We start from the raw sequence: 16,785 nt of genomic DNA on the forward strand, positions 1-16,785 counted from the left end.
GTAGATCTTACGGACTGTGAACAATTTACACGTTTGTTACAAAATAAATATAATGTATCTAACTATTCAAGAGGGAGTAATAACACTTACTTAAAGCAAGGATGTTATTTTGATGTAAAGTATAATTTACCATGTAAAAATAAATGTACCTCTGGGAGAGAAATTAGTTTTAATATATATATTAGGAATAAAATATTATTTGCCAAATATCACTTAAAAACCTGCCAAGAAACTTCTCTGAATGCAACAGGAAAAGTTTGAGTACCTGTATTTCTTTCTAGTAGCTGTAGGACCTTATATAAAACTTAATACAAATCAGGACAATTTGAAGCTGTTCTTAATGATGAGAAATATTAAGATGTATTGAATATATATAAATCTCAGTTTCATAAAGATTGTTTTTCTTTATAAATGAAGGTGAAAATTTTTTAAATTTATTTTCTATTAGATGTAGGTGAATCTCTCCTTTTTTATCTTTGAAAATGCAAATAATTATTAGTTTCTTCCATTCAACTTATGAAAGTTAGACTAGTAGGATTTCCCACTGAGGCCTTTGGGTTATTTAGGAACAAAAAAAATGTTTTTGTTGGTTATCTTTTAAAAAATCTTCTATTTCAATAAATAAATTATTTTAAAAGCTACTGATAACCTTAAACATTCTAATTTTATTTGTTTATAGAAATGTATATTACATCTGGTAACTTCTACCAATTTTACTTTAAGAAATTGATTTTCCATAAATATGTTTTTTATCTAAGCTGTCTCTTTGATATAATAGTTCTATAAGCCTCACATTAGCCATTCAAAGTGATTTCCAGAAATCCCATTAAAACCAGGACACTGTTTATTTCCTTTTATAATACTCTTTGAGAAGAATTCAGTACAGTCTATTAAAATTCCTTTCACTTGTCCTTAAAGTGTCCTTTGAATTCAACACTGTCCTATGTCAGACTATGGCTCTCTGGTTTCCCAACCTCATGACCGCATGACTTATTTTCCACTGCTTTTCAGTGATAACTTTTTGTATCCTGTCATTTTCTCACTTTCTTATAAAAACTTACTTCTTTTAAAAATTGTGGTAAAATATACCTGACATAAAATTTACCATTTTAACCATTTTTAAGTGTACACTTAGGTGACATTAAACATCTTGCTTTCTTTTGCCATCACAAAGCACCAATTGTCTTGACTTCCTAAATCAGGTAGCAGGATGAATGTTCTCAAATAAAGTAAGAGTTGGATGAGGAGAGTATGGAAAATCAAGCTATGGCTTTTGCTTTGGTTTGCTGGCTTGCTAGTGGGTCCTAGAGATTAAAACAAAACAAAGCAAAACAAAAAAAAATATTAAAGATTTTTAGCTAATTTTTGGTGTAAATTGTTAATGATGAAAGTGCTGAGAGCTTAAAGGGACCCATTCCAGATAAAAGAACTTAATAAAAAGTATTTAATTCTTCTTAGAGCCCTTGCAGGTGAAGATGATGCTGCCTCTTCCCCAAGTAATGAATGCTTTTTCTGGTACCTAAAAAACTCAGTTGTTTGCTGACTATTTAATAATGCGCACATATATCCCAATAGATACAAAGCTCTGCCATCACCTTTACCTTCAGATAAATGACTGAGGTTATTATATGTTTGCGCTGAGTAACTCTTGAATACTAGTTACTCTTAACAATTTAGGGTTTCTTTTTAACTCGCTTACTCAGTATTTGCACATTCCTTTATTCAAAGAGTGCTAAATAGTGTTTGTAAAAGTTAATATGATTGTACTCATTTGGCCAATTATAGGTTCATTTTGTGTAATTACATTCCTCATATAGTACTTGGCAGGAAATGAGTACAGACCTGAAAGACAGTGACGGATCACAGGATCACAGTATGCTACTTTAGGACTGCAAAGACATATATGGTGTGACATTGTATTCAGAATTTACATGCCATTTAGTCAATATTGCTTATCGTCATCAAAGGTTCATATAGTACATCATAGAGATGCTGAAGAAAAGATTTGATGATGCAAATTGATTAATTTATAGTGGGGAAATTGTTACTGTTATTTATTTCTCCAGACAATATCAACATGATTATGGAATCAGACCCAGTAGATAAATACTAATTGAGCCTTGCTGTGTGTTACAGACAGTCTCAGCTCCCTGACTTTATCCAGGCAGCTTCATCTTTGTGCCTCTAGGTTTCTCATCAGTTCACTAAAAAGAGTAATACCCACATCATAGATTTCTGTAAGGCTCTGATAAAATAACACATGCAACAAGGTTAGTGATCTTCAAAGGTCCATGTAACGGTTAATTCTTAACGATTGTTAAAGTCCTCTGAAAAGACAATCTAATGTAATAGAAAAAGAACAAAAGAAGTTGACGGGTGCTGTAGTCATCATCATGCTAGAGCCACATGGGTCTGATGACGTCAGTGAATCTTTCTAATTTTGCCAACCTCAGATGATCAAATGAAGGTATTTGGGAGAATTCTTTTTTAGCTTTACTTAATGTACATAAATCTTATTAAAATCACTGGACACAAAAAGACTTGCCATTACCTATTCTTACATGATTTTCTTTCTTGAATCATGCTAAAGGGATATCCAATAGGAAAGGACAGTGACAATGATATGAATTGATTATGAATGTTTTTCATTCTTCAGTGCAAATGCTGGCCTGGATTCCAACTGAAGGATGATGGTAAAACGTGTGTAGACATTGATGAATGTTCCTTGGGATTTCCGTGTAGCCAGCAGTGCATCAATACATATGGGACCTACAAGTGCCTCTGTACAGATGGCTATGAAATACAACCTGATAACCCACATGGCTGCAAATCACTCTCAGGTATTGAACTGAACTTGTCCACTGATCCAACCACAGTTACACATATGGATTCTGAGTTTTATAGCAATTCTTACTGAATTCACTGCCCCTTTCTGTGTGTGAGAAATCAAAATTCTTCCCTACTTACCTTGATTTAGGAATCTGTCACTCTAATTTTGTGTGCTGTTCACAAACTATTGTGTTTGTTATAAAATTGCATTATGGTCTTATGAATTACTAAGTGCTTTCTAGATTTTGAGAGTCCTCAGAAGTAAAAAGAGCTATTTCCTGCTGCATCACAGGTTCTTAGGAGCAAATTTGGCCAAAGCTATCAAAAAGCCTATTGTGACTCTATTATAATACTTTTTCCTTCTCCCCTATACCATACACACTCATATATGTATGCCAAGGAGAAGAGGTCAATAATGGTAATGGCAATGATGATGGCAACAACAGCAACAAATCAGCTATATAGGACTTTTGAATTCTTCCAGTGATTCGGTGAACATTATTAAACTTCCGTTTGTTCCAAGTAGTGTGTTTGATTTTGTGAATTAGAAAATTCAATTAAAATTCAATGGACCATAATTTTAAAAATATTATAATTCATTAGGGGAGAAAATTACATATAGTAAAATAATACAAAGCAATATAAAACAAATAATGACTTTAAATGAGCAAAAAATGACACCTAATAAATCTCTTATCCCCTTACTTTGAGTATAATGAATCAAATTAGCATTGCTAGTTTCTTATGTATATGCATATCATATACATGACACCATTTAAAACATTAGATATTTTATTTACTTACATAAAATAAATTCCAGGGACAGAAATTCTTAAAATCAGCTTTCAACTGGTTAAACCTTTGCACATTTTGGAGACAAAAAGTAGCCCTTTCAAAATTTTTTTTATTTCATAGTTACTTATTCTTGGAATATTCATCACTGAATCAATTTGTGTATTATTTGGAGACTGTTTTTTTGCTGTTGTTGTTTGTTTGTTTTTGTTTTTGTTTTTTTGTTTACCAACCTACTTGGTACATCATGCATTCAGTGACTTAGGATAAGAGATAAAATCTCAAAACCAGTCAGTGTTTTTATTACTTTAAGCTTTTTGCTAAGGATGGTATAAAGGGGACGAATGCTAATGATTACAATTTTGGTCTTATTATGTAATGTATCCATGCTGTAGCTGTTTCTCATTAACAGTAATAATTAGAAACTAATAATAATTTTAATACAAAAACTGTTGCTGAGGCAGAGTTTAATACAAAAACTGTTGCTAAAGAGAGGATAGATTCCAACTTTACTGAGATAGAGTTGACATAAAACTATATAACTTTATTTTTAATTTTTTAATGCTATGTAACTTTAAATTGTATAATGCATTCATTTGATACACTTATATACTGCAATATCATTGCCACCATAGTATTATGAACACTTCCATCACTTCACCTAATTACCATTTCTTTTTTCTGGCAAAAGCATTTAAGCTCTACTCTCTTAGCAACTTTTAAGTATGTAGTATTATTATCTATAATCACCAGGCTGTGCCTTTTATTCTCAGGTTTTACTTGTCTTCTAACTGAAAGTTTGTACTTTTTAACCAACATCTCCCCATTTCCCTTACCCCTCATCCCTGGTAAACACCATTTACTGTCTGTTTCTATGAGTTTGTTATTGTTGAGATTCGATGTATAAGTGATCTCACATAATATTTGTTTTTCTCTGACTTATTTCACTTGGTATAATGTCCTCAGGGATCATCCAAGTTATTGTACATGGCAGGATTTTTATTCTTTGTCATGACTAAATAATATTCCATTGTGTTTAAGTCTGTATAATATTACATATGCCTGTGATATAAAAAATATTTAATATATACTAATATATTATGCATACATTGCATGTGATATAATATGCATATGTGTAAATGCAAATATATAAATTAAAGATGCATTTGAATACAGATATTTATACATATAAACATATTTACACATATGTGTGTATATGTCACATCCTCTTTATTCAACTGTTGATGGACACTTAGGTTGTTTCCATGTCTTGAATGTTGTGAATAATGCTGTCATTAACATGGGAATGTAGATATATCTTTGTTACCCTGTTTTCAATTCCTTTGGCTAAATAACCAGCAGTGAGAATCTTGGGTCATTTGTTAGTTCTATTTTTACCTTCTTTAGAAACCTCCATACTGTTTTCTATAGTGGATTTACATTCCTACCAGTAATGGACAAAGGTTCCCTTTTCTCACATCCTTGCCAACACTGGTTATCTCAAGTTTTTTTGGTGCTGGCTATTCTAATAGGTGTAAGGTGATATCTCATTATGGTTTTAATTTGCATCTCCCTGATGATTACTGATGTTGAGCATCTTTTCATATACTTGTGGGCCATTTGTATGTCTTCTTTGGAAAAATGTCTATTCAGATCCTCTGCTTATTTTTATTTATTTATTTGTTTATTTATTCTCCCCCCTCAGAGAGAGGGAGGGTTGGAAAAAGAGGGAGATAGAGAATCTTAAGAAGGCTCCATGCCCAGCTCAGAGCCTAACACAACCCTGAAATCATGGCCTCATGAGCCAAAATCAAGAGTCAGATGCTTAACAGATGGAGCCACGCAGGTGGCCCTCCTCTGCCCCTTTTTAAATCAATTTTATTTTTTTATTGATTTGTATGAGCTCTTTGTATATGTTCAATATTGACCCTAATATTAACATCTTATCAAATATATAATTTTCAAATATTTTCTCCCATTCCATAGGTTGCCTTCTATCTATGTTATTTCTTTTGCTGTGCACAGCTTTTTAGTTTGATATATTTCTGCTTATTTTTGCTTTTATTACTTGTGGCTTTTTGTGTTGTACCTAAAATAATCATTTCCAAGAACTTAATGGAGACTTTTCTCAATGTTTTCTTCTAAGAGTTTTATAATTTCAGGTATTACATTTGAGCAGTAAAGAACATAACTGCCTAAGTATTAAGGTAGACCATAACTGACCAATTTCATATTTATAAATATAGTTGACAAGAAATAGCAAGGCACCTTCAGCTCCACAGCTGACTCCCTTTAGTAGGGTTCAGAGTCTCAATTTACCATCAACACAAAGACTGAATGATTGGGGGTGCTGCCCTTGCTAATGGAAAGTGTCCAGGACGTGTGGCACACATTTCTAACCCCTGGCATGTAAAGTATGCTAAAATATAATATAGCACCCTATGCATTATATATTTACTGTGAAACTAAAAGATAAAAAGAGGAATGTAATAATTTTTAACATAAATTTAACAAACAGGACAATAACTCTATAACAATAAATGATTCATAATAAAATCAATATTAAATTACATAAAGTGACTACCATTTTCATTGCATTTTTTTTTCCTAATTTCTCCTGACACTAAATTTGCTTATCAGGGACTAAATTTATGACTTTATCTTAGAAACAAAGCTGTTTAAAAAGAGTTTGAACAAAACTTTGATTGAATTGACCCAGGATTATAACAATCAAGGATGTGGTCAATTTGAGTTTAAATTATTCAGATATGTATTCATATAAATGTGCTATACAAACTATCTTAATATTTTTTATTTACAAATCCAGTTTGTGGGGGGAGACACCTGGGTGATGCACTCAGTGAAGCATCTGACTCTTGGTTTTGGCTCAGGTTGTGATCTCAGAGTTGTTAGATTGAGCCTCCTGTCAGGCTCCACCACTCAGCAAAGATTCTTTATATCCCTCTCTCTCTCTAGAATAAATAAATAAATCTTTAAAAAACAAAATAAAAATCCATTTTGTTTCCCAAAAAATCAGTTTTAAGAGAAAACTGATCTAAAATTTTAGAGAATCTTCATATATTTGGAGCATGGTCAGATTCTTACTATTATCTATCCTAGATTCTAGAGCAAATGAGATACTATAGCATACTACAACAAATGAGATACTACAACATAAACATATTAGACAAACTATAAGAAGGAAATAAAGACCATTGATGACCATTAAAGGGCTTAAAAAGCCAGATTATAGGGAAAGGTAAAATTAATAAACAAAAATTATAGAATCCGGAGTTCCCAAAGTATCTAAGGGAAGTCTCCAGGCAGATTTAAAAAATATATATACATATATAGATAAATACATAGATAGATAGATAGATAGGCAGTGATACTCTTGATCTTCACCAAAGTCATTCTGACAAAATAAGCTGTTTATTTGATTATCAAGAATGACTTTTCTGATTATATGAATTAAATGTACTGTAAATTCTAAAAGAGATGTAGTGTATTATTTCCTGAAACTCATTAAAAAATCGGATTATGACAGCAGATATTTTCCACCAATTCTGAATAAATTAGATAATCTGCTGTTCATGAAAATTGAAGGGAAGAGAGGGATGCATTTAGAATTATCTGGATCTTCCATACTGCCTGGGTATCTGCTATCTTTTCATTTTATTATCAATTGAAATTCTCAGTGTGAATTTTTTTAACCATTAGTCTACCAGAAGGCACTGAATTTAAATTTGTAATGCTGCAAAAACTGAAATTGAAACTAAGCAAAGTTGAAAACCATACATATGAAATTTTAATTACATTTTGTCTTGGTATTTAGATGAAGAACCTTTTCTAATTCTGGCTGATCATCATGAAATAAGGAAAATTAGCACTGATGGCTCCAACTATACACTTTTGAAACAGGTATGACATTGTCATAATGATCTCATGTTTAATATGGGTACTCCAGATATGCACTAGAATTATAGAAATATCTCACAATTAAAATTTATGAAGCCCTTACTTATGGACACATGCATATATATATATATATATATATATATATATATATATATGATTACCATAGATTTTATTTTATTTGAATTGTCCAGGTGATGTTCCCAACATGTTACATCACACCATATCTAAGAAAGTAAAAAAAAAAAAAAAAAAACAACAAAAAAAAAACAAATGAACAAATAAACAAACTAAAAAGACAACAACAAAAGTAAGGTATAATTAATGGAAGGGAAAACTGTCTCAAGAAAAGCTAGATTAGAAAAAGCATAAAATTATCTTTAAAGTCTTTTTTGTTACCCAAATTGGCTTTACCCCTTGGGATTTAAAAATGAATGCCTTTTCAAGAATTTTATGTTTCTGTTTGTAGAACTAAGAAATAAAGTAGGATTGGTGATCTCTAGCTTTTAAAATTTAGAATTAGCAAGGGAGCAAAAATGTAATGGTAATCCAACCATGGTTCAAAGGTTGTGAGGCACATATTTTCAGTCTTACCCTCTTCATTGCTCAACGTATCCACTCCAAGAGAGTCTAGGTTGATACGTTTTGATGTTTAAGTTCTATGGTCAGAGTTTACTTATAAAGTAAGTAAATTTATTTGAGATAAAAATGTGTGATATCCATTTTAGGACAGGATAGAAAACTCTGAATTGCTCACCTCAACTTTTATTTCTCACAGTCTGCAGTGAAAATAGCATAAAATCAAGTCACTAAAACTACAGTGCTTACTACATGGACTAGACAAATCATATGCAGTTAAGTATACCATATTTTTAGTTGTCAGGAGAAATAGTTTCTTTGGGAAGGTTCAGTTGGTATATGTTTTGCTACAAAAGTCTTTTTGCCCCAGACCATATAATAGTGACATAAATATGTGAAAGCACTGTCTAGAACAAGTGTGCCAAAAAAAAAAAAAAAAAGAAAGAAAGAAAGAAAAAGGGACATTTCTTGTTCTTATAATATGTTTGTACCAGCATTAGGCATAGGCAAAGAAGGCCATTCATGTGGTGATTTTTCAGCATAAGGAAAACTTACTTAACTATAACTATTTTTGTCACCACACTGACGGATTCCTCCATTGCCATTGCCAGTTTCATTCATTTCTCTTAAGAATTTAGTTTCATTTTAAGTGAAAATATTCATAAGCAATGGGACACTGACTCTCCCTGACAGTTGGATTTTCCGGTTTTCCTGTAAGTCACAGATTAAAGATGAAACGTTCACATAAAAATCTAGATTTCAGGCTACTTCTGAAAATAAATAGAAAGGTAGAGCAGTACTGGGCCCACATCCTTGAATGTCCACAACCCAAACCCTGTAGCAGTTGACACTTTCATGTAGGGGCCAACACTCTCCAATTCACTGGAGTCATCAGACTTCCTATGCACTCATCACACATATACTTGTTCATGAATGTCTGTGAGGTTTAGATTCTTGCTCTTGAGCTTAGAGTGTGCCCCCAACATTCACTGTTTCATTAGAGAGAAGAATCTCTCATTGTGAACCCTGCAGAGACTGGGAAAAATGTAAAATATTTTCATGTTGTTTATAAAAACTAAACAGAAATCTATTTAAAATATAAGAATTAAACCACTGTCTCTTTAAGAGATGCATAAAATAAGAATAATAATTATATATATATCTAGGAAACAATTCCAGAGAAAAAGTTTTAGCATATATAAATGTGAAAAATGTTTGCAGCCCAAATGGCTTTCTACATTATTTAACTTAATTCTTTTTTTCTCTGCAGCCTAATTTTAAGCTTATAACAAAGTTACAAAGTCCTGAAAATCACCTTTTTCTTTTGGAGTAGGTCTCTATATCCCCTCTAAGCCTCTCTACACCTTTAAAGTTGAATGTGCCAGCCACTGATTTCCTCATATGATATCTGGAAAAGGGACATGCTTATTTTCTCTTTACTGGATTGTTTTTGTTTGTTTGTTTAGCATTTCTTCCTTTTAGATTCTGCTATCAGAAAAGGAGAAAGTTCTTTCTTTAGAACACTCTGTGTATAAGCTCAGTTGAACTAAAATAACAACAGTATTTATTGACTTCATGAAGACCATAACAGAGCTTCAATGACATCTCCTTGCTTTATTTTCCAACCCTGTGACTCAGGACATTTCTGCCAGTGTCCCTTTTGTCTTTTCATGGATAACATGTTACCAGAGATTGTTCTTAATGGAGCAAAATGATTTTTTTCTGTATGCATCATTTAAGTCTCTTCATATACCCAGATTTCTTTAATATACATGTTCAGATAGAACTTCTTTCTTGATATTGTTTTCAACTATTGTCATTCAGTAGTACCTAAGTGGGGGTGACTATCAGATGGTTTTCTTCGTGTAGTGTTTATGGAAATGAAGGGGGAGTGAGAAAAAAGAGGAAGCTCATGAGGACTCTGAACATCTGTGTATTTGGAAAGCATTTATTAATGTGACCACTGAGCAAGGAAATAGACACACAAAAAGCTAGACAGAACCCTTACATCCAGTTTTGCCTGCAGTCTGTTTGGAATATATCATTTCTGTCAAGGGTGATATTTTAAACTACAATTCATTAGAGCATTATAGGAATTTTCAAGGAGTTCTAAGCAGTAGAAACAGGTTTTTGTGTTTTTTTTTTTTTTTCCTCAGAGATTTCTGACTACATGTGCAGAATGAAGTAAAAAACGGAAGTAATTATCTCCCCATATTTCTCTCAGTCAAAATAAGTGAAAAGACATCCTTGCCTTAAGTTTGGGAGGATTTTTTTGGTGTGTGTGTGTGTGTAGGTGATTAAGAAGAACAATTACCATAATATCTTGAATTTTATTCTCTCTGTTGTAGTCTGTACAATCTCATGAAGCATTACAGTGAAAAATGATAACAACTGGTAGATTATTTTTTACTCTACATATTCTAAAACATAGTGGTAGCTCAGCCAGCTATAACTTAAATTCATATACCACATGCATAAAGAAAATGTACTGTAATAACATGGATTTTGGAAGTAAAATGCATTAATCAAGTATTAATTTGATTAATTTAAGAGCATTAATCAAGTGGTTTTCCAGTGTTATCCAATTCAATCCTAGCAGTGGTTTTTAATCCAGTAAAATTGCATTGGGAAACAAAACACAATTTCCTAAATTAATCATCTTGAACCAAAGGGTGCAAATCTTCAGCTATAGAAATGAAAGAAGCAAATAGGATTTTGATGAAACCAATTTTCAGCTCTAAAACCACTGGGATGACTCTAGTGTTTAGACATTATTTTGACCATGCCCTTGGCTGTTTTAATGTTCCTTGCATATGATTCTGCAAGGAGAGAATTGCAAACTTTTCTGTGGGGATTAAGGGTAAAGCTGTAGAAAACTACTATTGGAGTGAATTTATTAAACTCTGTACAGAACTTGGAATATACTCAATTTATATTTTAAAACTTCATAGACCACTTTCCAGATAAGTATGCTGAAGCGCATTGCTAAGGAGTCCTCCAGGTTTTAGCTTGTGAATGAATATTTAACAAATCTTTTTAACAAATCTTTTCTTTCTGTGATTGATTTTTTAAGTATTAATGGTCGTTATTTTTGATTAGTAATATCAGTAAGAAATATACTTGTGTTTATTCACCTGGGTGTAGTGAGGAATTTAGACACTATCATGTGTCCTTATGTCTCTTACTTATGACCAATGGCAGGCAGTTCCAAACTGTCAGGATGTTTCAGGTTAACTTTGTAATCTGGGGCAGAGGAAGGAGATTGCTCATGTTAAGCCAAATAAAAACATAAGGCTTGAAACTATAATTTTAATGTCATTACCACTAGAATTCAGCCCTGCTGAGAGAAAAAAAAAATCCACATTTGCCAGAACCTTCTCTGAATTGCTTCTATAACTCAGCCATCCTCAGTCTTCTAGACCGTTAGAAAGAAGTAAAATATTAACAGTAATAATTTAGCCTTGACCTGAGTCTTATAAAAGAGTATATAAATCTAATGCAGGGTCATTATATCTGCTTTTGAATTTGGGGAATAGATCTGGAAACTGATTTGGGGAACAGATGTGGAAATTACCAGATGTGGTAATTATCATCCTTCCTTTCCCTCCCCCTCCAACAAAACAAAATAGCTAATCTCCCTGAAGGTGCTAATCCTTATGCATAGGACGATAGCTACTTATAAATGACCCCCAAAATAATTTGAGTCTTAATTATAATTTTAGGTTGACTGTAGATATAAGCAAGTGTACAACAGATATAAAGATATGGCTCTCTAGGGCTTTGCCAAATATCTATAGTGTCAATTATTTTAATACATAAAATTCATATATTAATAACTATCCAAGCCTTAAAAATGAGTTAACACAATGGAAAGTCTGATTCAAGTTTTGTTAGTCCATTGGTGTAGTAAATCTATGAGCCCTGATGGAAGGTCAGAATTAAATTAATCCCTCAAAATCATTTTAATAATTCAGCACCTAAAAAAGATTTCCAGATCCTGATGAACAATTCTCAAATCAAATCTGTCAAAAGGCACACCCACCACACCATAGAACTGTGGTATCCAGAAACCTATCAGTTGGATTCATGTTCAGTTTTGTTACCTTCTAAAAAAGACAGGAGTCTGAAGGCAGTCATTCCCTACTCTTTCTATGTGGAATAAAAAGATGTTGACCACCCAATTCCTCTTTAGTCAAATACTGACAACTCTCCTAAGATTATAAATTTTAAATTCTGACATGGCACTCTCTTGGCTGAAGGGCCCTTGAAAGCAGGAAGAAACAAAATGAGGCAGCTGATTTATCTTGTTGAGACAAATGATTTTGGACAAAGTCAATTCTAAACTTTCTTTTCTGACTGATTAGATGCCTATCCAGGGCTCATCTTCAATTTTCAGGGATCTTTGGCCTTTCCAATTTAGATGTACTCTCTTTTCTGGTTATTCTACACAACAGATAATAATGATATTAAATTCATACTTTTTAACATTAACCTAAAGTGAGAGTCTTTCACTTTATCTCCCTAAAAGCAGATTTTTTTTTTCCACTCACAGTACTGACTATTTACTTAAATCTTTACCTATAAGTAGTCCAAAATTTTTGTGACCCGCATGGAAAGTATTTTCAAATGAATTATGCAACATGTTAAGTGTATGGTACAGAGAAGATATAAACATAATGTGCTTTTAAAAAGAATTGGTCACAAGTGCTCTTCATTGTAATAACTATAACTATTTAGGTTCAAAGAAGATAGTGATTCTTATGAACTAAAACAAAACATTTTAAAATAATTTCTATAAACTATTATTCAAACATATCCTTTTTTATTTTTAGGGATTAAACAATGTTATTGCTATAGATTTTGATTACAGAGAAGAATTCATCTATTGGATTGATTCTAGCCGACCCAATGGCAGCCGCATAAATAGAATGTGTTTAAACGGAACTGACCTTAAGGTAATTACATGTTCCAGTGATGGGATTATTGGATATTTTATTGGTATATCTGAGTTGAATAGAAAATACTATTTCATGGTAATAATACAACTCATAGAATGTATTAGGTTGATTTGAATTTCACATTTGTACAGTGTTAATACATACATTAAATATGAAATATGAGGCTTTTTAATCCATATGTTTCATTATAACACTACTTCTTGTGATAAAATAGAAATCAAATTGGGAAAATAAAATTCGGAACTTTATTCACAACCCTACAAAACATAAGGGATGCTTTTGGCTTGAATGATTAGTGCCTGACCTGCAATTGTGTTGATTTATATAAAAGGGAAATTTGAGTCTGAGAATCTATAATTGAAAAAATTAATTACTAGACTCTAGATTGAAATTATAGCTCTATTAAAATTAACCTTCAATACATGGAAATAATTGAATGCATTTCTATAAAATCATGAATGTTCTGATCAGACAGCATCATAATTAAATATATGTCACATTCTAGATATAAGCTACTTGGCACTATTTATGAGTTATCTTGAGTTTTGTGTTCTGCTGAAGTGAGCACTGTTACCTTGTGTTTTAAAATAAAATTATATGAAAAAATAAAATAATTTTTGCTGCCTATATGAAGTAAAATATATTATAAAGACATTTAAATTCAAGTACATAGAACCTATCAATTACTTCAACTTTTTTTGTAGCCGTCTCTAATATCATACAGAAATTTTTAGTGGAAACAATCATTTTTGAAAATATTAATAAAATCTTGAAATATGTATATACAATACCAAGACAACCAGTGTGATTGTATTTAAATAGAAACTTTATATATTTATGTATAAACTGATAATTTTAAATGAAATACCAGTTTATTTATAGAACAAAGAAACAGATGAATTTTGTCTTTTTTAATTCTTTGACTATAAAGAAATTGTAAAAGTACCATCACTCAAACTTGATCATATTTTTTTACATTTAAATTTTTGGTTTCTTTTATATTTTTTAATATCTTTTAATATTTTAAAGGATTAATTATCTACTGCCTTTGGGACTACTAGCACATTAGGACTTTAAATCATGTCATAACATAGGGTCACAAAATGAATCATATTTCTATTGCGATAACTAATTCACTGATTTTCATGTAAATTGTCAGCCATGCCAATTTTTTTAAAGGTAGAATTTGGGAGAAAGAAGAAAAGATATCTTTAATTCAATACAGTAGATTGATACCATTAATTTCTGAAAATGCTATTTGTTATCTTTACTACTGACAACATTAGGGAAAGAATAACTATATTTCTTGTTTCTAATATATAACCATTGACTGCTGTATAGCCCCAAATTTCAGTTTCTCCTTTCACATAATCCTCAAATTATTGAGAACTCAGAAATAGCAGTTACACAGAATCTTTGGTTGTTTTATATGCATCATGTTTATACATACAAAGTTTATATCCTTATTATAACTGATATTGACATGGGTTAAAATGAAGTGCAGCAGTCATATGAATTTCACTTCCTTTGTTTAGGTTGAAATAAGGTATGTTCTCACTTGTATTTTTTTTCCTCTTGTTGTAGTAGATAATTTAAATAGGGCAAGGCAGGAGCAGTTAGGAAAGTAGAGAATGCCATTGGTATCTCCTCCAAAACCTGTTAAACGTAAATATCAATAATTCTGTGCATGTGTCTTTGTGTGTGATAGAATTTCTCCCCCCAGTTTTCAGAAGACTGTAAACTATAACAATAATGTCATCAACAAATTTGTAGCTGTCCAACAGTTTTTTATTTTGGTGTTTACTTCATAACTCCATATGTCATATTTAGGGGCCTGATTACAGATATTGTAATTCCTTGCATCACAAATGAGTAAGTAATTTTATTAGGGTAAATGTGTTCTATGTTTTATGTTTATCTAGATTCTATTTCTAATGTTTAAGTAGAACTCTATTATCTCTGTAAAAATCAAAAAGCAGTTGCTCAGTTCTTAAACTAGGTATTTACATTGTTAACTTTTAAATTCTTATCTTGTTAGGTAGTGCATAACACAGCTGTCCCCAATGCACTTGCTGTCGATTGGATTGGAAAAAACCTCTATTGGTCTGACACAGAAAAGAGGATCATTGAAGTATCCAAACTCAACGGTTTATACCCTACTATACTTGTTAGCAAAAGGCTGAAATTCCCCCGGGACCTATCTTTGGATCCTCGAGCTGGGTTTGTAACAAACATTGACAATCTTAAATTAAAGATAGAAATTATGGATTACATTCAATGCGGTAAATCCCATTCTGTAGGTTTTAACATGAAAACCAAGATGAAGTGTAATGTGTAGACATTCTTACTGGGAAGTCAAAAATAGGAATGTGACTACCACAGTGAAAAAGAAAAACATTTAAAATGATGAGATTTTGCAGCAAGTATTTTTTTTTAAAGATTTTATTTAGTTATTTGACAGAGATCACAAGTAGGCAGAGAGGCAGGCAGAGAGACAGAGGAAGGGAAGCAGGCTCTCTGCTGAGCAGAGAGCCCGATGTGGGGCTCGATCCCAGGACCCTGAGACCATGACCTGAGCCGAAGGCAGAGGCTTAACCCACTGAGCCACCCAGGCGCCCCTTTAAAAGTTTTAAATGCAACTGTTTTTATAAGTAATCTATAAATGTAGTGGAAATAAATAAAATGTGCAGATTTCTCTAATTTTAATGCCTTTAAATCTTGGAGGAAAAGAAGCGATTGTGGTTGATCATGAATACAGATGATATAATTCCTGTACCACTTTAGGGCAAGAGACATAAGTATTGTCCATGAATAATAAATAACAAGTACATTATCCATGCATTCCAAAGGGATAGCAAAATGGAAATACTGAGCAAGATTCATATTGGAGCTGTGTTTGAGTTGCATTTCATTGTAAGAAAGGAGAACAAGTCATTGTAAGGGTTAAGGACAGCAGGCTGGAGATTCCAGATGAGGGAAGAACACACAATAAGGTGTCGGAATTTAGGAGTCAAAGTCAGATATGTGGCTGCTAAAGTTCTGTAGACTATGACCATTATCATTCACTTTTAATTGTGTTGTTTTGGTAGAGAAGCCATGCCTTTCCTTTTTTTTTTTTCTCCCACTATAATTTAAAGTGATTACATACTACAAAATGATCTCTGTAGAAGTTCAACCTTCTCAACGTGCTTGTTAAAAGAACAAATTTGGAGAAAATGTGATTCTTTAAAATAGGACACATTCACAGTAACAAGTGTCATGATAACCGTAGTGCTCTAAATGTTCTGCTGTATACACTAATTTCACTTAATATGTCTCATGAAATCACTGCTTTTATCATATCATATACAACTAGCAATCGTTTCTTGCTAATGTGTTACAACTGTTTTTTTTTCTTCCCTTATGTTTATAATTGGCAATGTGATCATATCACTGTATATTTTATAGCTTAATTTTAAACTTTATTTTGGGTAAAAGCAGTACCTAATAGGAGGAGACTTATACTGTAAATACTCTTCTGTTTCCAAGGTAATGTACAACTTTTAGGTTTTTGCTATATAATTATGTAACCATTTTGTTACCTTTTAAAGTATTTTCCTTACCAAAGCAACAGAAAATTCAAAAGAGTGTCAATTCCATTTTAATTGAAACAGGGTCACAAGAGAGTTTGTTTTTAATATGTCTCAGGAAATAATGGCCAGTTGTACTAAGT

General features: G+C 32.0%; 1 protein-coding gene across 1 annotated transcript in view; it reads left to right on the forward strand.

Moving 5' to 3' along the window:
* LRP1B (LDL receptor related protein 1B) overlaps window positions 1-16,785 on the forward strand; it is a 1,982,574-nt gene that overhangs the window by 1,720,256 nt on the left and 245,533 nt on the right. The window contains 4 exon segments of the mRNA XM_047722477.1: window positions 2,657-2,840; window positions 7,457-7,542; window positions 12,948-13,070; window positions 15,112-15,293. Coding sequence (XP_047578433.1) covers window positions 2,657-2,840; window positions 7,457-7,542; window positions 12,948-13,070; window positions 15,112-15,293 — 575 coding nt within the window.

This window comes from Lutra lutra, chromosome 3 (assembly GCF_902655055.1).
Source record: "Lutra lutra chromosome 3, mLutLut1.2, whole genome shotgun sequence".
Taxonomy (NCBI): domain Eukaryota; kingdom Metazoa; phylum Chordata; class Mammalia; order Carnivora; family Mustelidae; genus Lutra; species Lutra lutra.